Source organism: Astatotilapia calliptera, chromosome 7 (genome assembly GCF_900246225.1).
Source record: "Astatotilapia calliptera chromosome 7, fAstCal1.2, whole genome shotgun sequence".
In the NCBI taxonomy this organism is placed as follows: Eukaryota; Metazoa; Chordata; class Actinopteri; order Cichliformes; family Cichlidae; genus Astatotilapia; species Astatotilapia calliptera.
The window spans coordinates 50,592,459-50,613,167 of NC_039308.1; the positions used below are offsets into that span (position 1 = coordinate 50,592,459).

General features: G+C 40.9%; 2 protein-coding genes across 5 annotated transcripts in view; both read right to left on the minus strand.

The window, feature by feature from the left end:
• LOC113026517 (PDZ domain-containing RING finger protein 4) overlaps positions 1 to 15,966 on the minus strand; it is a 114,892-nt gene extending 98,926 nt beyond the window's left edge. Inside the window, exons 1-2 of the mRNA XM_026175392.1 lie at positions 13,895 to 15,966; positions 13,694 to 13,777 (exon numbers count right to left, since the gene is read on the minus strand). Coding sequence (XP_026031177.1) covers positions 13,694 to 13,777; positions 13,895 to 14,296 — 486 coding nt within the window. The 5' untranslated portion in view covers positions 14,297 to 15,966. The remainder of the gene's footprint in view (positions 1 to 13,693; positions 13,778 to 13,894) is intronic.
• An 88-nt stretch (positions 15,967 to 16,054) lies between these two features.
• Positions 16,055 to 20,709, minus strand: part of cntn1a (contactin 1a) — a 61,408-nt gene continuing 56,753 nt past the window's right edge. For all 4 annotated transcript variants that reach the window (XM_026175390.1, XM_026175387.1, XM_026175389.1 and 1 more), the window contains 5 exons: positions 20,435 to 20,538; positions 19,943 to 20,129; positions 19,676 to 19,788; positions 19,409 to 19,565; positions 16,055 to 18,233 (listed from right to left, as the gene is read on the minus strand). In XM_026175390.1, the coding sequence (XP_026031175.1) occupies positions 18,157 to 18,233; positions 19,409 to 19,565; positions 19,676 to 19,788; positions 19,943 to 20,129; positions 20,435 to 20,538 (638 nt within the window). In that variant the 3' untranslated portion in view covers positions 16,055 to 18,156. The remainder of the gene's footprint in view (positions 18,234 to 19,408; positions 19,566 to 19,675; positions 19,789 to 19,942; positions 20,130 to 20,434; positions 20,539 to 20,709) is intronic.

Consider the following 20,709-nt stretch of genomic DNA (forward strand, 5'->3'; position numbering starts at 1 on the left):
GCCTCGGCACAGCAGCTTTGCATTTATTATTGTAATTACGCATTTTATGGTATGGGATTAGGGGAATCGTTTTATTAGGTGCTTTAACTAAAAAAAAGACAAAGGAAAAAAGAGGGTGGGTTTACCCAAAGCTAACACAAAATCATGAAAACTTTAGTACTAGCTTGTTTTCCAAGGAGTTTGACAGGAAGTGAAAACTGTTGACAGCAGCTAGATGTTTGGATTGCACAGACGCAAGAGGTGTTACTACTGAATTTTTTAGATATCTTCTTTTTATGCTGAGAATCCAAAAAAGTCTTATTGCCCTAGAATAGATTTGGGTGGGAGGGGTAAAACATCAAAGAGGCTGATTTCTCAAAACTTGGACAAATAAACCCAAACACTATATAACATGAGTGAACAGGCCCCTTAAATTCAACCTTTCGCAGTTACTCATGTCAAATTATGTGTGTGTGTGTGTGTGTGTGTGTGTGTGTGTGTGTGTGTGTGTGTGTGAGTGTGAACGTTGACAGAACTTGCAGACGAGAAGTCAAACACATGGCGGAGGAAACAAAAAGCGTTTAATCCGAGCGTGTTTGGCGCTCTGAGGTACACTGGCCTCTTCTCTACATGGCACCTTCTTAATTATTCATCGAGGTGGGTGAGTGTGTGTTTATGTCTCACGTGCTAAGGCCTGTAAGGCTTTGTGAAATGATGAGCATGATAAGAAACATGAAACAGGTGCAGCAGTGGCACAGCACAGCATGTGGCCACACGCAGACACAATCAGACATGCACAAGGGTAAATACATGCACATGTCACTGATAGCCAGCTGTGTGCTATAAAGCACAAAGGAGTGTGTCAGTCTGATGGTGTCATGCAGGAAGCGGGTGCAGGGAGCTGAGAAGACAAAAGGGCGACTGCTGTTAGAGTGCTGCGGCTCATTTTTACACTTTCATTACAGCACGCACAAACACACGTGCACGAACACACAGACTCCTACAACCACTTGTAGAACAATGTGCTGTCTGCTCTTGTTGACAAGCCAAGAGCATTCTGTCACACACACACACACACACACACACACACACACACGTTTCCTTCAATGTCATGGATATTTATCACTATAAATAATGAATGCGATGTTGTGGGACTGTGCGGTTACCAAAGCACTACAATACTACATACATCAGAGGGAAGTGCAGAGCCATGTTTGGTGAAGGCTCACTGAAGCAAAAAAACAAAAATGTGAACAAATGGAAGGAAAAAGGAAGGTTCCTCGAATGGGCACTGAACCAGCTCATCAGTAAAAGTGGTCACCAACAGTAAATAAATAAATAATAAGGTTCAACCATGAAAAAACAACTGTTTGTCTTTGAGACTGACCTTGTGACTGCACAAATAGCTACAAATAGATAATAATGTTATGAGACATTATTATATTAATGAAAATAAGGATATAAATGAGAAATGTTAAAGCTACCTCATGCTGACAAGATACAGTGACAGACAGACAGACTTTATGTAGACCAGAGTTCTCCAAAAATATCTGGTTCTCACATTTACTTTATTCTTATATTTGCAAGAATTCGGCATCAATAAAAAAAAACAGCACCACAGTGATATGATAGGTGGCTCTTACCTGACCGAGCAAGTACATTATAGCCCATTAAGAAAGCAGAGCAGTGATTGAAAAGTGACTAATGGCAATCCTCTCCTCATGTACTGACATATGATCTGCTTCCAAAGTGACCAGCTGCTGCTCTCACAGGTGCTCCTCGTAGACTGTGGAACCACCAAAGCTTAGAAAGCTGCACGGTGTGTAACCTGTGACAGCAGGATCATTGTGTTTTGTTTGGGGTTTTTTTTAAACTGGTAACTGGTACAGATTTCTATACTGTTGGGTTTTTCACAATAGGATGCAATTTTCTTTCTAACCTGCTCACACTGACAGTAAGGCCTGACAGTATAAACCTTGGTGTAAATAAGAAAAATCGCAACACTGTTCCTTCTCAAGGAGTATAACAAAAAGCAGAGATGCTGCAGAAATATATAGGGGGACAAATGTGTTTTCTCAACATTAAACCATTGAAGCCATAATTAAATTACATATCTAATTGCATAATATTATGTCTTCAAAAGCTGCGTTTGATAGTCCTTCACTTTTCCTGCTGGTATGCTCTTATTGCTTGTTTACACTAAGTTCACATAAGTCAGCTCCTAGAGCATCCTCAGCAAAGCAACACTACACTGGGTATTTTGAATCACTATCTTCTGCATGCAGACTGAACTGGAATATTGCAAATCTATGAAAATACATTTTCAGATATGCAGACTGACAAAGCATTAGTTGTTCTACGACTAAAGCTTCAAGGCAGCATTTTGAACATTTTTTTTCTGAAATGATTTCCAAGTACTTCGACATGAGTAACACGTTAGTTAATAACATGCCACAAACCTGCCCCAACCACCATCATGACATTAGCTGCAAAGCAAATAAGTCATTCAGTGCATTCGCTCACACTGCAGATAATTCGATTTTAGTTGTTCCGTGTGACCAACGCTGAGCCCTCATTTTGGGCTCAAATGCTGCCACTGACAAGAGGTAAGATTAAAGGAAATGCAAGATAATGACTTGGCTCACTTTTGAGACTTAATGTGCGGGGGTCGTGGTGCGGTCTGCATTTGAGGATATCCTCTTATCACCTCATCATACTTTAACATCAAACAAGGAAGGCAAAAACAGGAGACAAAGATAATTCTGCCATGCCTCATTGGGCTGAGAGATGCATTGCAATTTTCTCCACACGAGGAGATTACGTTTAATGGTTTCTCATCTGTTGATGAGAACATCGTGCTTCCATGCACAGCAGGTCAGCCCCGAGTGTAAGAATTATTACAACACACCAGGAGATGTGAGGGTGCTTTGCTGTGGGTTGTAGGAGCCTTGCATTGTGACAGAAACGTACTGGGAGGATAAACTACAAGTTTGCCTGGTTAAAGACAACTAAAGAGGTTACTTACACTTCGCTCGCTGCTTTAATCCAATGAATTGAGCAAAAACCCTCCCCCAGCACTTATGGCTGGATGGAAATGTATGAGAATAGACCCAGATTGGCCCAGATCGCAGCCATCCATCAGCACAGTGACAGCAGCAGGTCTCCCTACTCCCTGCTCCCTGACTCTAAGGATGTAAAGTAAGATGGTCAGAGTTGGGCTCAGATAACTCCAACCACCCTGGCCTCAGCCTTACATACATCAATCAGGAGACAATACAGTGTCTGACCATTAGACACCCTCACTGTACGTAGCAACAAATGGAAAGTACATCAACCAGCCAAACCCAGCGGGCCCTTAAGACAGCACTGCATCCCATAGTCATCCTCACAAAGTAAACATAGTCATAAAATCCCCATAGAAGAGCCAATTATGGCAGGAACCTGACATCTCCTTGTCGTAAAAGCTACAGGAGGCCGTAACTATCGGACAGAACGTAAAATATAGCCAGTTGTTATTGCCGCCCATTTGTGGCGATTAAAAGCTACCCTGGAGACCTGTGGTACCGGGTAAGGAGGGGATTCTGAATGCCTTGCCTCACCGTATGGCACAGCTCCGGGAGGCCTCTGAAGGGAGCTCCCTGTGCCAGGCAATCCTCTCTGTGAATGCCTGATTTATCACCAGCCGTCCACAGCTAATGTACCCGGCTCTGTGGCACTCATGGTTGGCCCACATTTGATAGAAGCCTGCTTTATTATTATCTGTATTGGCATCGAAGAGTGAGCAGCTTGTATTATTCATAAGATCACCCGCATTTCCTCATTGAAACATGAGATACATTATGCAGAGTGCAAATGCAGCTTTGATTTATGGCCTTTGGTTGTGTACAAACATACACATTGATAAGATGGAAAGACCTTAGCTACATTATTTCAATGTAAAGCACACAAAAAAAGAGGCTGAAAATGGAATAAAAATTCCAAGACCACAGTACCAAAATGATGAATCACACTGCCTGTGCCGCAGCAAAGAACAGCAAGTTGCCCGTCCAAAGGCAGCTGAGTCAAGACAAAGAGAATACCAAATTACACAATCGCTCAGTACGCTACTGGATGAGGATGAGAAACAAACGCTTAATAAATTCTCTTAAAATGAACAAAAACATTGTCTCACCATTCGTTGTCAGCATGTGGAACCCAGAGCCAATTAAACAGGCTTAAAAACAATAAGGACTAAAGCTGCTGTCTGCAACAGGGGGCCAACTATTCACTTTGATTAGCCACAGATTGCTAGCTGACATCGATTTTAGCCCTCCCTCTGTTGGGAAGAGGAAATTTCTGTCATTTGTATAGATGGAGATTTTGTCTACTTCCAAGGCATTATCTCAAAGGAAACAATCAGGCGTGTGAACAAAAATAGATACGATCAATATTTCTTGGTTTTCATCTTTTCTTTTGTTTCTTTTCTCTTCTCACACACGCGCGCGCCTTCTTTGTCGTTCTGCATTTCCCTCCGTCTACACACATATGCAGCCAAAACACACTCACATTCACAGCTAAACACCTCAAATCACCCTCATCAGTAATCTGTGACTGTTCAGGGCTCTGATAGTCCAAGGCTATTGATTTTACAATGCAGCAGTATTCAACAGTCATTTGCAGTGATGAGGGAAGACAATCGTAGCCAAATCATCCCCGGCATTCATTAGGAGGCTAGTGGGAGGAAACTAACTAGTGAGACTCTATTGAAACTTAATCAACAACTGGTTCAAGCTAATGGGGAGAACAACAAGCGAGTCTGTCCTCGGGTCCCTCCGGCGTGTCACTGTAGGCAGTAAAAGTTGTTAAACAAGTCAAAATCTAAACCTCAAAAGTATTTCGTTCAGCTGTCTATACCACATGTTTATGCAGAGATCCTATTCCACTTCTGTGTCTACACCCACCCTGTGAGATATGTAACACAAAAGGCAAGGTAGCGTGCAGTTACGTGAGGGGCCATATGATCCACTTGATACGAATGCACAGAAGAGAAGCAGAGTCCACAGCTTAGATGAGTCATACTGGGAGAAAGATTAGAATTGAGAGAGAGAGAGAAAGTGAGCACAGCAGCACCAAATCCTTTCAAGTACTGGAGAGATGGAGATCTTCTGCATAGCACGTATGCACAGACACAGTTCAAGATTAAAAACAGTACATTTCTTAAACATGTCTAAAGTGTATGCATAATTTAGAAGAATTTCAGAGTATTATTTATAATGACTTTTGACTGTTGCTGATGACAGCACTTGGCGAGGAAGAGCTGTGCGAATCAGACACACACAGCTGTCACATGTGCAGCCAAACATCAATCATTCACATGAAGCAATCTATCTTAATGAGATTAAAAACTGCAAATCGGGAGCACTACCAACATCTGTGCGGGTTTGCCAATAACCATGAGACACAGCGTACACGTGTGTGCTTCCTGCCATCTGCTGGTTAGATCATGCTGTTACGCTTCCTACGCTGCATTCAGCTGTCGACTTGTCCAACACGGTGCATGCTTTTGCTTAATCTGCCAATCAAGGGCCCCTGATAATGAGAAACGCATGACGTACACAAACAATGTGTTCTCAATGCGGACAACCGGCGGCGAAGCCAACTCCAATCTGGAGCCCCGAGATACTATCAGATGTAGTGAGTGATAAGCGTGCCTCTTTGTTAGCACAACCAGATGGAGGTCTGGTACCAACACCAGTGCTGTGACCTCAACATGCTGACTCAGCACCACCAGTTTTGTACTGTGGTCGAATATATCTGGCTCACTATCGGCAGCAGTTACACAAACACACACGCACATGCAGATTGGTATCAGCCTCCTTCCCTACACGGTGGAGATCAATTAGCAGGAAATGAAGCAAAGAAACACTGACGTATGTGGGCTGCTCTGTGAGCACACCCTGCAAATTTTAAATCGTACACACATGTCAAACCCCCCACTCTCATTTGTTCTTACGTATAAACACTTGTGATATTTGTTGTAATATCCCTTTTGATATAAATGCTAACATTTTGCCAAACAATATAAATATGAACATAAGAAGTCATCTTATGGAATGCGGCCCCACTTGATCAACTGTACAAAAGTCTTAAATTAGGATCTAAAATGAAATCTTCCACAAGTGGAACTCAATGAGCCCACATGATGATCTATAATAACTATAACTGCACCGATGATGTGGTCATTGGCTATGAAATGACTACATAACGCTCATGATTTCAATTATCTTTTTGTGAAAAAAAGAACACTGAAAAAGATCTGCTTGAAAGAATCACTCTGCTTTCTAGATGGTGAAACTATCAGGATTAAAACTCCTGCTTTATCTGCGGGACAACAGCAATCATAATGAATATTTATAGTCAATTTCTCTCCAAGTCCATTTAGCTAATTAAAAACCTCCCTCTGTTTCAGCAGCAACATGAAGGCAATGATTGGAATAGAATTGGACTGCTCTATCTGGCTGCAAAAAGTAACACGCTAAGCCTGTCACTAACTAGTTCCTAAGAGGTCGCGCTACAGCGAGCAAACACCAATTTCTGGCTATTACTGAAAGAAGCTACTCACTCACTGTAATCAGAAAAGACTTTAGACTGGTGTTCTCTGCAAACCTTCTCTATTGTAACTGTTTAAAGTCTTATTTTCTGTAAAAATGTGATAAACCAAGTTCTTAAGCTGGAAAAGATCGAACAAATCCATCTTTTTACGGGGTAAGATTTCTGGAAGAGTAGCATTGGGTTTTTTGTGAGGTACACAATAATGAGCTGTGATTGTTATTTTGGCTGCTCAGAGGTCAAACAAAAGCTATTTAAGTAAAACGTCTTTATGATCTGTCTGTCTGTGCCCGTGTGTGTTAGTTTGTGTGTCATCTGCGTTGTTGAGCTTATGTGTATGTGTGTGCATATCTAAAAGAAAAAAAAAATCTAATATGCTGATGTGTGTGCAGCTTTAAAACAAAACGTTTCACTGTTTTTGTATCCGACACAGGCGAGTGTTGGCCTTCAAAATGGAATGAAAGCCGGGACTCCAAAGGGTAGTTTTGTTTTGATCCCTCATCTTGGCAGGCGCACAGTGCCATGCCAGTGTTTGCTAATACCCCGAACGCACCTGGCATATTACACAAGCTTATATCCCATTCCTCAACACCTTCCTAATGTACTGCACTGGTCTTCCCTTGTACTGTTGGTTCTCTGACTATGAAGCCTCTGCCCAGATGTAATTAAGCCTTAATCCTCCTGCTGACAAAAGCAGAGGCAGTCTTAATTCAGTTTGCGCATCAATGTGCAGCACAAAGTCTGCAGGAGGCTTTGAGAATATGATGCATGTCCAGTGAAAGGCCAGAGGTGATGCTGTGATCTTGTCTTATAAAAGCCATAATGCACGGTCGAGGACAATCCACAGAGGCCTTTCAAACACTGGGTTCATCTGTAATGAATTCAGCAGTGGTAGGCTCCAATTTTGCCCCCAGGTATAACCACAACATTACCTCATTACACTCTCCTTACAACCTTTGCAGAGAACCATGATGCAAGAGTGACCACTGCAGCGAGTATGTGTATGTACACACACACAGCTGTTTGTGCACACAAAAGCACGATGCTGACTCAAAGCTTTCAGTGTAGTCTCCCTATAACAGCTGCAGTTACATGTGGTTAAGCCACATGTTTATCAAGTCTCCAGGAAATCAGTGGTTCTGTGTGAGTTCAAAAGGCATCAGGTAACTGACTAACCAAACCCCCCAGTGATGTTAAAGATGGGAACAGAGGGGGCGACCGAATTAGGATTTGACCACAGATGCTCAGTGGTTGAATCAGCTTCACGTCGAGCAATTTTCTCGACTGCTTGGTTGCACGAGAGCTGTTGTGTACAAAGGGTTTCGTGGCATCAATGGCAAGTGAAGTAGGAGGCACAGATATGTAGATCTGAGTGTGTCAAAACCAGGATGTGTATTTGTACTGCACGTGTTTGTTTGCACATGTAATGACTGTAAGTAAGCACTGGTGCATGAAAGTCATTTTTCAAACACCCCAGTGGGAAGCGACCTGGAAATTTCATCAGTTTCTTTTCAGCTTCCTAGTTTACAGTCTCTTTGACACAAGGCTCTTTTCCAGATGTTGGCTGCTGCATCCTGAACTTATACAGCCTACGGTTTACAGTCATTAAAGTGTGAGCAAAGCCAAGTGCTCTCCCTTCAGGATGAATGAAATGATCAATCACTCCAGTCACTGTGTGCTTCCTGTGGTACAGCTGAGAGCAAAGCTACAGTACAGGAAAGAGCTGCCATATGAAATCTGCACACCTGATAGGCAAAAACCTCAGTCCCTCAAAAAAAGTTTAAATAAAAAACAACAACATGTTTTTCATTCCTGATTACTTTGGGGGCTTTAATTTATTCTTTTAATTTTCTAAACAGCCGCTAATATTTAAATATTTTACTAAAATAAATAGCCTTTCTCAGATATTTTACTAAGATGTTAAAAAGCATCCTTCTTCATCCTCACTGTTGTTTTGCTGATTTGCCTACCACAATCTGACAGCTGAGGTCAAGTATAAATAAAATGCCAACAGAAAACTGACCATCGTAACTTTCATCAAGGCTTCATAATCAAAAAGGACATTAAGGTGTAAAAATAAAACAGCTGTACCCACAGACCAGGCTCTCCAACATCTCACCGACATTTAAAAAGGGCCCCTTTCAGCAGGTAGGCACAAGCTACCCATAGTGCCCCTTCTTAGCAGCGTGGTGGTCTTTAGCAGAAGGTTTTCTTTTTCACACCTCCTGCTTAAAACAACAGACCCAGACAGCTAAAATAAACTATGCACACAAGCACACACAAAATGTTTTACACTCACAGTTTTTGGTTGGGTCTACATACACACCCTTGGAATCTGGAATATTCTAATCTCAATATCTGCCTCACAGTTTTGGAAAAACATCTCAGTTGCCAAACCAACACCTAAGAAAACACAGCAAATTCCATCAATTAACAGAATTTCATATAAATATGCAGAGAAGTCAGACTACGACATTAAGCAAGAACTAAGCGCTTATCTATGTCAAATATCTACAAGCAGAAAATTTGAAATTAATCCAAAACAATATTTTGTTTAGCACAAAAGTTGGTGTGTGTCTGTCAAATTGGACAGGAAATAGGAAATGGTGAACAGGGCGGTCCCTCTTTCTCACAGCAGAAGAACAAACACTTTAAGTGGTATAAATTCTGGGTACATGGCATACCAAACAGAGCAGAACAGGTACGGGGAAAGAAAAAAAACTCAAGAGGGCTGAAGCATACAAAACATGGCGTCCTACATTTCCACTACTTCTATGCAGTACTTGAAAAGATTGATTGACTCAATATCTGTATCAGCCAAGCCCAAGTTTTCTAAATCTGCCACCTTTAAGTGAAGAAGTTATAAACCAATAAGTAAGCTATTTTCTCTGAATAAAGGCATTTTCCGCCAGTTTTTCCTGTTTGGGCAAAGTCTTTTGGGAATTGGAGCACAAGGAGATTATAAAACTGTCTAGACATGCAGTAAAAACATGGGTAAAACTGTTGGCCCATCCAATGTCACCATCAGACGTCTGCCATTGCGACATACAAAAATGTGTTTTTTCTATATTTCTCAGGTAGTTTTTCGTTCAACCCAGCCAGCAGTTTTACTTCCAAGGAAAAAAGGCATTCACTCATTTAGCACCTTATTTGGGAATGCAAAATAGACACAAAAAAATTAAAGTTAAACTGACATGAAAGTAGATTTTTCTCTTATTGTGAAGCAATCTTATCATCTTTTGTTATGCAAGCAAACAGACTGAACTGCTTTCGTCTCCCTGCTGTCACGCAAGACGGGATTTTGATGACACTGATACTCAAGTTGTGTACTCTCCATTCTTTTGCTCTTTTTGCCCTTTTCTCTTAGTATAAACAAAAAGGAGAATTAGCCGGATCTCTTGAGGCCACTGCACTCCCACTCTTAACCAGTTTAAAAGGACTTCAAGAAAAACAAAAAAAGCCTTCCCTGAAATGTCACGGGCACAGTATTGGTCAAAAGTGTAGATCTGAGGGTCCTGGTTTGAGACAGGAGGAATGGTGGGACTGTTTTACTGTACCTCAGCTGTGGTTTCATTTGTATGTTTATCTGGCTTTACACAAGCATGGGGCAAATTTCATGGGGAAATGAATGTTGCTGTGTTTTTGTAATGCTGACTAATCCTGCTGCCGTTTCAGTGTCGTGCCTTACTTCCATTATCCCTTTTCAACATAGCAAAACTGTCAACCTGACTCAAAGTCACCGACTGGATTCAGTGTTAGGCCAGTGAGCACACAATCAGTTGGAATAGATCAGTTCATCTCAGAGTTGCATGGAAAAATGCAACCGCCATCCAGTGCCACCTCACAAATGTTTTTTCTCTCCTCTTTCTTCCTTTGTTTCTTTCAAATACAATACTGAACAAATCGGCAAGCTCTTGTCTGCAGGAATGATCAGGATCACTGACCAAGAAAAACTGGCATCTGAGTATTTTACATTACAAAAGTCTCCCTCATTACTGAAAGATTATTTTCATAAAAGCTGCAATCTAGGCTTCGCTTTCCACATTATAATGAAGTGAAACCAGGATTTAATCTTGCATTAGTTATCACCAGTTACATTTACTTGAGGTTTAGATAAGAACAGAGAAAGTTTCCAATTACAACGCCATCTGAAAATCTGAATCAACTTACTACTCAAAATACTAACTTTTAATTTAAGTGAAACAATTGAGAAATAACAAACTTAACAAGAAAGTGACATGCCATCCTTATTCCATAGGGTTTAAAAAGATGTCACTGATGTTGGACAAGAAGGCCTGGCTCGCAGTCTTCGCTCTAATTCATCCCAAAGGTTTTTTTATCGTGTTGAGGTTAGGACTCTGTGCAGGCCTGTCAAGTTCTTCCACACCAATATTGCTCATCCATGTCTTTATGCACCTTTCTTTGAGCACTGGTGTGCAGTCATGTTGGAACAGGAAGGGGCCAACCCCAAACTGTCACCACAAAGTTGGGAGCATGAAATGTCCAAAAAATGTCTTGGTGCTAAAGCATTAAGAGTTCCTTTCACTAAATTGCAGAGCTCAACTCAACTCAAACTCCACACCATAATCCTCCCTCCACCAAACTTTACACTTAACCCAGTGCAGTCAGACGAGTAGCGTTACCCTGGCAACTACCAAACCAGACTTGGTCAGTTAGACAAGTGTGATTCGTCACTACAGAGAACATGTCTCGCTGCTATAGAGTCCAGTGGCGGCATGCTTTACACCACATCCAGCCCTTTGCATTGTACTCGGTGATGTAAGGCTGTGATGGAGCTGCTTGGCCAGAGAAACCCATTCCATGAAGCTCTCTATGCTCTCTTCTTGAGCTAATCTGAAGGCCACATGAAGTTCTGAGTTATGTACCAATTTAGTCTGCAGAAAGTTGGTGACCTCTGTGCAAGATGCACCTCAGCATCCACTATCACTTTATTCGTTCCACTTTGACATAATACAAATAAATATACTGTAATACCAGTAACAGTTGACTATGGAATACGTTATACACCTATGGCTATGGAAGTGATTGGACCATCTGGATTCAATGATTTAGACTGGTGAGCACTTTTGGCAATATTATACTATCGCCAAAATAAGAAAAGCATTCTTTATATCTCAATAAGCTTTTTGGAGCATTGTCAGACCATGCTTAGATAACATGGGTCATACAGACTTGTGCAGCCCATACCTGTTTATTTATCCTGTCAGTAAAGCAGTAAGATATTAAACAAAATGTAAGTTAGTGTTATAAATTTTAAAAAAAATGGAAAAAAGACGCATCTTGATTAGTCTTAGTTTTGCAGGCCACGCTATATGTACCCATCAAGGATAAAAGATGTATTTCAAACATATTTCTTTTACCCAGACTCATAATGAGAAGGGCTTTGTTTTACCTCCTTTGTCTGAAATGAGAGAACCACTGCTTCAGTAACTTGCAACACATTTTCCATTTTAGCACTACATGTGTGCAATTCTAGGATGGAAAACGTGACAGGCATAACTAAAGGGGCTCAATAAAGTGTCATTAGGCCTGCTTTCCAACCACACAAAGAGGTCTTTGACGAGCCATAACTTCTGCTGGGATGTTTACTAGTCGCCCAGCTGCATTGTCCACACAGACAGAAGACCCATCGCTTTTCCAGCAAAGTGGATTTCCTCTAAAATTGAAAACCATGTTTTATGAACAGCAACCCAGCACTCCAAGGTATTGGAAAATCCATTTGGAAAGAAAAAGAAGCAAACAACCTGTTAAAAAAAAAAAAATATTAAAAGACATATTAGAAAGGAGTATTTAAACAAAAACAAGAACGACAGAGCTTAAAATAGATGCTGTGTTGCTGCCAGGGGCTGGCAGAGGAGAGTTTTCCACATTAATCAAAAGTGAGTCTGTTGCACTCTGAGCATGCTGCAGGCAATTAGAGAGATACTTTACGTGACCATTACCACGATTAAACCCATCCACCTCCACCAGCAGCCCAAACACAACACAGTCCCTGGCCATAACACAAACTTTCAGGTTACCTTGTGAGCTTACCAAAAACAAGAGCTTAATGTTAGATTTGGAAGCAACGGGCTTAATAAACCTCTGTAGCAGCAAAGTCGCAGAAGCAGTTACAAAACGTGTCCACGCAGTTTAGCTCATCAATTATATACTGACACGGTTGTGAGCAATTACACAAAAACGACACCCAGGCTGGAGAAAACACATTACAAAAACAGGCATTTAACATTTAATCCAAACTGCTGACGACAGAAGTGAGAGTGGGCTTTTTAGTTTTTCTAAAAAGCCATCAGTCGTTCTTCCAGAAAATTAACCAAACCTCATTTTAAGGGAAATGTCAAAACATTGAAATTCCAGCCTTTCCAGTCTTTTCGCTGCAGACTGATCGACTTATTTGAGATCTGAAGAGATACTTGAAGATTGAACCTTGCGGCTTGGAAAATGGAAGTCCGTTTATTTAGGAGATAGACATTAATATATTAATGGCTTGTAAATGCATTAATAAGTGCACTTGCAACTCAATATAAATGTCATTCGGTGATTCTTTTGATAAGTTTCGACACTGGCCTACATTTGTTTTACTCTCTGTAGGTTAAAAGATACAGAGGATGCTATGATTGGCTGAAATGTGCATGAAAGTGATCAAGTCAATGCCTTTGTAAATAAACTTACACAAAATTAAAGTACACACTACACCACTACACAAACATGACAAATAAGCAGGAAGTGTGATGAGAGAATACCTGCTACTGTTTAAGCATTCTTCAGACAGACTGCTATCCCACAGTCAACATTTACTCACAGAATGAACTTGCTGTGGGGTTAAAGCTGAGCAGAAGCAGCAGGTGAAAGACAGCAGGAGGAAACACATCCTTTCTCAACAACACCAGAAGTGTCTTAGTGGATACTACCAGATATTTAACATTTAATAATTCAAAAAGCACGTGCACTGTTGCCTCTGGGCACGTTGGATAAGCACTATATGCTGTGAAGCTTTTTTTTTTTTAATGAATCAGCCACATTTACTGGCCATGTCAGCAAAAGGGCTTAAAGCCTGAATATGACATTGATTGAGAAGCTGTTATGGGCAGTGTGCTTCTCTTACCTGGTGTGCTTTGGTTTGACCCTGTGCCATTTCCTCATTATCTGATATCTTGCTCTCCATGTCAGCAGCTAGGCTGGAGTCACTCTGATTCAGTCAAATAAAACAACACAAACACACATTTAACAACAAAAAAAGTGTGTTTCTCAACTGATAAATGACATTTTTTTTACACAAAATAGCCTTAGAGAAATCACCTCTCACCTTGCAGTAACCAGCTAACTGTTCTGCAATACTGCGGATGTGCACCAAGTACTGGTTAAGCCTCCTTTGGTACTTGAGTGCGTCGAGTTGAGCCTGGTTCTGCAGAGTTGACACCTGGGCTAAAAGGCACTGCTCCCTCCTGTTCCACCTGAGCCTCGCTATCCGGGCTTCGTGTTCCAAAGTTACGCTTCTCTCCTCCAAAGCATCGGCGACAGTGCGGAGCGCCTCCACACAGCAGTGCTCCCCTTTACTTACGTCCAGACCGGACAGCAGGAGACCGCATCCTCTCTGACAAACACCTTCACCGCGATGTGGCTTTGTTTGCGACTCCATCCCGCCTGGGGTTAAAACTTGGCTCTCTCGGTCCTTCTCCACACCAGCACTCGGGCAATCAGCGCACATAGTTTGCCTGGGCAACTTTTGTACGCGGAACAACGAGCTCGGACGAAGTTATTTCAATTTACAAGTCTGGACACATGAAGGCGTGCGCGCACTGAAAAGTTTGAGCGATCTGGGTTGCTCTCGCTGAGCTGATGGGCTGCGCCACTTTTTTCAGCACATGACAAATGTGAACAGCAAACTTCAACCTCCTGACTTCCTGCTGTTTCTGGACAGGGCCGATATCTCTGTAACTTTTTCTCTTCACAGTCGATATAATGAATTTAATACCAGTTATGTATGATGCGCAATAGTTATTTAATCTTATTTGATTATTTGATTTGTCAATTCGTTATCCTGTCATATATAAGTGAGCCTCATCATCATGTTGGTATTTTATTTTGCGTATTTTCTCTCAGTTTTGTGCAACTTCTCTTAATTGTAATGTGATTTCATGTGTTACTAACCTTTTCCAACAGAGGTCGCTCAATATCCCGCATAGTCTGAAACAATTAACTCTCCCTCCAGCTTTTCAATTAGGCAGTCCAAATGATGATTGCAGTTATCAGTTTGCTCCTCCTCCACTATTAATTTTCTTTGCTTATTAGTACACTACAGTAGTTCTACAATAGTGAAAATAGTCTCAGGGGTGCGATGCACTGGCAATGCAGTTTATAGACAACTACATTAGTCCATGCAGCATGGCATGCAGCAGCCATCTCACACAGCATCACATTTCAGATCTCCCTGCAATGCATTCTGTTTCTAGTCAGCTGTTGCACCGCTTTAAAGTGTGTTTTGTGTTTTCCGAGCTGTGAAAGAACTGCGTAGATTTACAAAGGCAAAAGTGCAATCTGTCCAGGGACTGCACACCTTTCTCCAGAAATGCACGTTTTATTTTTTTTCCCACCACCATTTCAGCAAATGAAATAGTAGCACTTTGTTGTGTAAATCTGTTTTAAAAAAGTGCTGCTACATTTAAATGATTCCTGCTGTGATCTAGAAGAGCAGTAGGACTCCTCTAGAGCACAGCACCAGACTTTAACAATTGCTGTATGTGTGTTTTGTGGAAAGTGTTACACGGCCACCTGTCACAGAGGCCATATGCTTGGACTGATAAGCCATTAAATCATGGCAGAAAAAAAGGTTATCTCTGTCTTTTGTTCTCTCTCTCTCTGATTTCACAGGGGTAAAAAACTGTTAAGAACCCTGGGTGAAACAGCAAGATGGCCAAAACCCCAAAAAGAATTCGACCTAATCCAAGAAAAGAAGTGATAACAATTTACTTTTCATCTGCTCAATACCTGATAGGACACACAACTCCAACAGCTGTTTCTCCTTGAAAAAGTGGAACAGGCCTTATCTGTAATGGAGGCCAGAATGAAACACTATCTCTGATATATTTGGTACCAGCTTTTGTAAAGAAAAGCTTTTTTTTTCTCTAGATAAAAGGGGGACACACACAGAAACTGACAAGAACATGCCTATACATGACAGATGATGCTTTTGATTCTCTTACTTTATAGAGCATTTTAGAGCTGAAAGTCTGCTATCCTCCTTGTGAAATGCCTGTCCTATAAATAAAGAGTTTGTATTTATCCGTGGTACTTTTACTTGAAAAACGACACTTTTTTTGATGCCATGTTATGGACCTGTAATAGTAAATCATTTCAAATAATCAACTGAAAAGCAGTACAAGTCATTTTTGGGGCATGTTGATGAGCATTCACTGAGCAGCTGCTGCAAGAATGACAAAGAAAAGAGCAGAACAGTATATGAATGTATAGTTAACTACACTTTTATTGTTTCTTGTCCAGCCAATGAGAGGTTTCAGTTTCATCCCTCATATATGCCATTCATGTCCAACGAAGCACTGAATTCCAGGAGGCAGCCAAACATGCTGCCACAGCCACCAATGATACTATCAAATCGCAGCCATTGCATGTACCAGACTGCGGGACCACTTCTGAACTCAAATGAGTGAGATTCCTTTAGTCAGTTTAAGATTTTCTCTCTCGCTTAGCAGCTAACGAACATATTAGTCTAGGATCTACTCCTTCTCTGACGTAAAGGGATGCCACTCAGGTATGGAATGTGTTTCACATGAAGCCGAGAGGCCGAGAAGTCGCTATGATGTGGAAGTGTTGCAAAGTAATGTACCACTTGCTCTCCAATCTCATGCATGTTATAATTTTGAGCCGCTGCTTCTTCCAAAAATGTCAAAGTTCAAGGCATTCATGCATTTGGCAACTCTTTTTTTTATGTTTTGTGGCATGAAGAAAAGTCAGGAAAAAGCACTTTGTGGTGGACATTGATATCGTCACAATGTAAGAAGCATGACCAACGTCAGTCACACAAGAGAGAAATCAGAGGAACTCAAAATGTACCGTTTGCTCCTCCAGTTGAGAGAAATAAACTCTGAAACTGTCCAACCAGAGCTGGGCGGAGACATACAAATATAATATTAAAAAACAAAAAAAATGACAATGTTTATATATCTCTGATCATATGTTAATAAAAAGACAAAAATGTATTCAGAATAACATCGTGAGCTTTGGATGAGCTCTTACAGCTGACTCGGATGGCTTTGCTTACCTTCTGATTTTTAGAGAATGAAAACAGGTGCTAATGCAATGATCCTGTTAGAAAATATAAAGTAGCCACAGGTAATTCAGACATTGCACAATTATAGGAGGGCATGAGCGTCGCTACCATTCACTCTCACTGTTAATAGGGACTCACACTCAAAGCCATAAATGAGAGATATTAAATGAAACTGATCACATTAAATAAAATGCCAACATTCGTTTACAAAGCACCAGGTGGTACCACTGAGGTCCTAATGATACAGTCAAAACAAAGTAGATTTAGTTTAGATCACGGGCGATGTCTTTCAGTCTCGGTTGAACATCAATCTAAATGTTTCTGCAAAGCCTTCATCACAGTCACACACTGTTCGCCGCAGTTTTACATTTTAAACTTCCTTTAGACGTTGTTGGCACTTCCTGCTGCTGTGGGTTGGTTCCAATGGATTCTGTCTTTGGATATAAATGTGCCAGAATCAGAACACTCTGAGCCATTTCAATCGTCTCTTCATCAACATGCGCACAGGTATTAGTAAAGCTTATGTTACGGTTTGGAGGTAAGCAGCAATTGCATGGTTAAACCAATCCACTTCTCTTTAAAAAACCTTGTTATACTAGACAGTAAAACAATATCAATTACTGATTACTTTTCAGCATGGCATCATCTGCTCATTTCTCTACCTGCGTCTGAAAGGATGCAGGCGGTTGAGATTTGATTTGACTGTATCTCGTTAACAGAGGGTGTGCTTAATTTAAGAAAAAAAAAATCCACCGAACAGCAAGCCATGAAACACATGAAGATATTTTTTTATAAACTCATACACTTACCCTTCACAGTTACTTGTTTACCTTATATTATGGAATGCACTGTAGGAAGAATTTTCCAGAACGTCACAGACCAAACATACAGCATCTTTATAATAAGAAAGAACAGCGTTGTGATTTAAAATGACCAAACAGCCAGCCTATCAAAAGTGCAGCATTTGCACTTCCAGAATGTTTTAAAACAAGTTGCTGTGAAGGATAAGTGCAGTCATTTATATAAGGCATATTTTTAAAGTTGACAGAACTCCTTTGACTCTCCTCCAAAGAGGCCATTTTTGTGGATAAATAAGGAATGTCTTTGTCCTTTTTCCAATTTTTCCATTTCTGTGTCCGTTTCCACAAACGTATTCCAGAGGAAAGAGCCAGAACATGGCATCCCAGATTACAGGGCGGAACTGAAAGATTGTGGAAAGAGGCTTAAAGTCCTTGCAGGAGTCTCCTTCACAGGAAGTGAAGACAAAGATGGCGCTACATTCAGAGGTTCAGGCAGAGGAGAGCCACAAAGAGCAGGGAGAGTACGCTGAGAGACTGGGCGGCCGAGACACCCCCACCTGACAGAGAAGGAGAAATGTAGGTATACCTTCATCAATAGCTGGAACCTACAACAACAACAATGAGACTGCACATCACCCCTAACCGTGCCAAGACACTGAGTGTCACTGTTGTGTTTGCAAAATCAGTTTCAACCTGCTAGGTGATCAAACTGTTCATTGTCCATAAACTGTAAGTAATCTTAATGACACCTACCAGTATGCTTTTAATTATATTTTTATATATTTTGTCTTTGTCTTAGTATTTGCTTTCATAAGCCACTGCAACACTTTGGTAACTTGCAAACATAGAAGATGGAACAGGAACGTTATTATTATTGTTGTTATCAACATCTGGAAATACTGAAATACTGTACTCCCCACCAATCCTCAACCATCAAACTCAAGACCATGTTTGGAGTGTGAAGTGTGATATACCCCATCTGTGTGGATAATGCCTTAAATGCCCTTCTATTTGTCAGTGCCCTGCACTTAAAATCCCTCACGGCTGAAATTTCCCGGTCTGTGAAATCACGCTGTCAGGTGGGGTCTGGACTGAATGATAAGGGATAAGGAAAACCACAGGAGGGGTTTCCTCTTCTCATCAAGATCAATTACAGAAGCTTAAGCTCTTCTATGCAGTCGGCCTGCCCCGTCAGTCCATCAGCCAGAGAGAGGATCCAGTCAGCGGGCTATCAAGGCTTTAGTCACGGGCCATCTTAGCTTTCCAATCTAAAGTATATAACCAGAAGTGACAGCTCTGCTCTGGCCCATGGGAACCCTCTAGCTGTGACAAATGATAACCTACTGCATACTCTGAACCTGTAATCCCACCAGAAACTGGCAGGTCAGGAATGAAGTGTGTGTCTTTCCCCACAGGAATATGGATTTTAAATGTCATCAAATTACTTAAGTCTTATTTTTTTCCTGTGAGTGAAACTAAACCTGGGTGGTGATGGAATAGAATTTTCATGGGTGATTAGTTTCATGGAATAAGAGTAATTTAATCTTAAAAGATAACAATTCAAAAGGAATTTGAAGGAATGTTTATCTCTTCTAAATTTGTTCTTTCAGGTATTTTAAGCCACATACGTTCTTCCATTTAAGCACAATCAGACACCATGTTGACAGAATTAAACACAAAAGCCAACTTAGGAAACTAGGGATCTTAAATCAACTCAAAATCACTTTATTACCTGTGATCTGGACTGTGGTCGTAGCCCCATCTCCTCCTTCTGTGTGTGCCCGGACCTCCACCACATAGTTCCCATTTGGAGGTAGGGGAAGATCAATGTTTCGCTTGTAGGTGTTGTACAGAGTGCCTGTGGTTTGGCCCTCTGGCCTGTATAGTACCTGCGTATGCACATATGTTTAATGCATATTAATAAATAACGAAAAGGGTCTCAGCAGCTATTTTTTTTATTTAAGAGATGAAACAAGAATGATGAAAAGATGAAACTCACTCGGTACCCTTCTATTGAGGACTCATTAGCCATCGGTTCCACTTGTTCCCAGGCAATATTTATTGACTGGCCCTTCACTTTTTTAGCTATTATTTTGGGGGCTCGGTCTGGTGCTGGTGAAGTTAAAACAAAGCAATCATGAATATGTTTATTTTTAAATGGCTCAAATCTTGTGTGCAGAATGCACTGTTCTTACAGACAACACTGAACTGTTTTCCAAGCACTTCTCTGTTAGTTAATGATAAACTACTGTAAAGAGCAACATACGGGGTTTCTTGGTTAGGACCCGGAAGTGGTGGCTGGGTGGCCCATATCCTGCAGAGTTGTAGCCTCGAACCTCAATAATGTACTCTGTGTAAGGTCTCAGGTTTTCTAGTTTAGTGTGGTTCTCCCTGCTAGACACGGCAATCGTCTCGGCCTGCCCTTCACTTTGACCAGATTCCCAGTACTTCACCTGGGAAACAAAGACGCATGGGTGAGACTGCAAGGATACCATCTTGGTTTCAAAGCGCTCTGTACAAGTGAAAACCTTATTAAATGTAAGTATAAGTTTAACAGTTTTTGAGAAATGCTGGAGAAAAGCACGTCTTTATATTTAAAGCAATATGTTTGTATGGATGTTTGTTTTTATGGATTTAAATTGATTGTGGTTTTCCTTAGAGGTGCTTAAAGTAAGTTTGCAGTCACAAATGGAGGTGTTTGAATCAGCTAAAGTGATGACTACTACTGTGATCAAGCCTCATAAAAGTTTCTACTGACCTGGTATCCATCTAAATTATTATATGAGAGGGGCATCCAGGACACAGTGGCAGCTTTGGCAGAGAGAGCTCTGGCTTCAACAACTGCAGGAGCTTCAGATGGAGCTAAAAAGAAACCCAGAGAACAGATTTATATTCACTACAAGACCCATGTTTTAAGGATGTCAAAAAATTACATTCATTGTTTTCTTTTTTTAATCAAACACAAAGCAATCCAAAATTTTTAAATATTTAGTTTAACATACACAGACTTACTATACTAAACATTAGCTTATA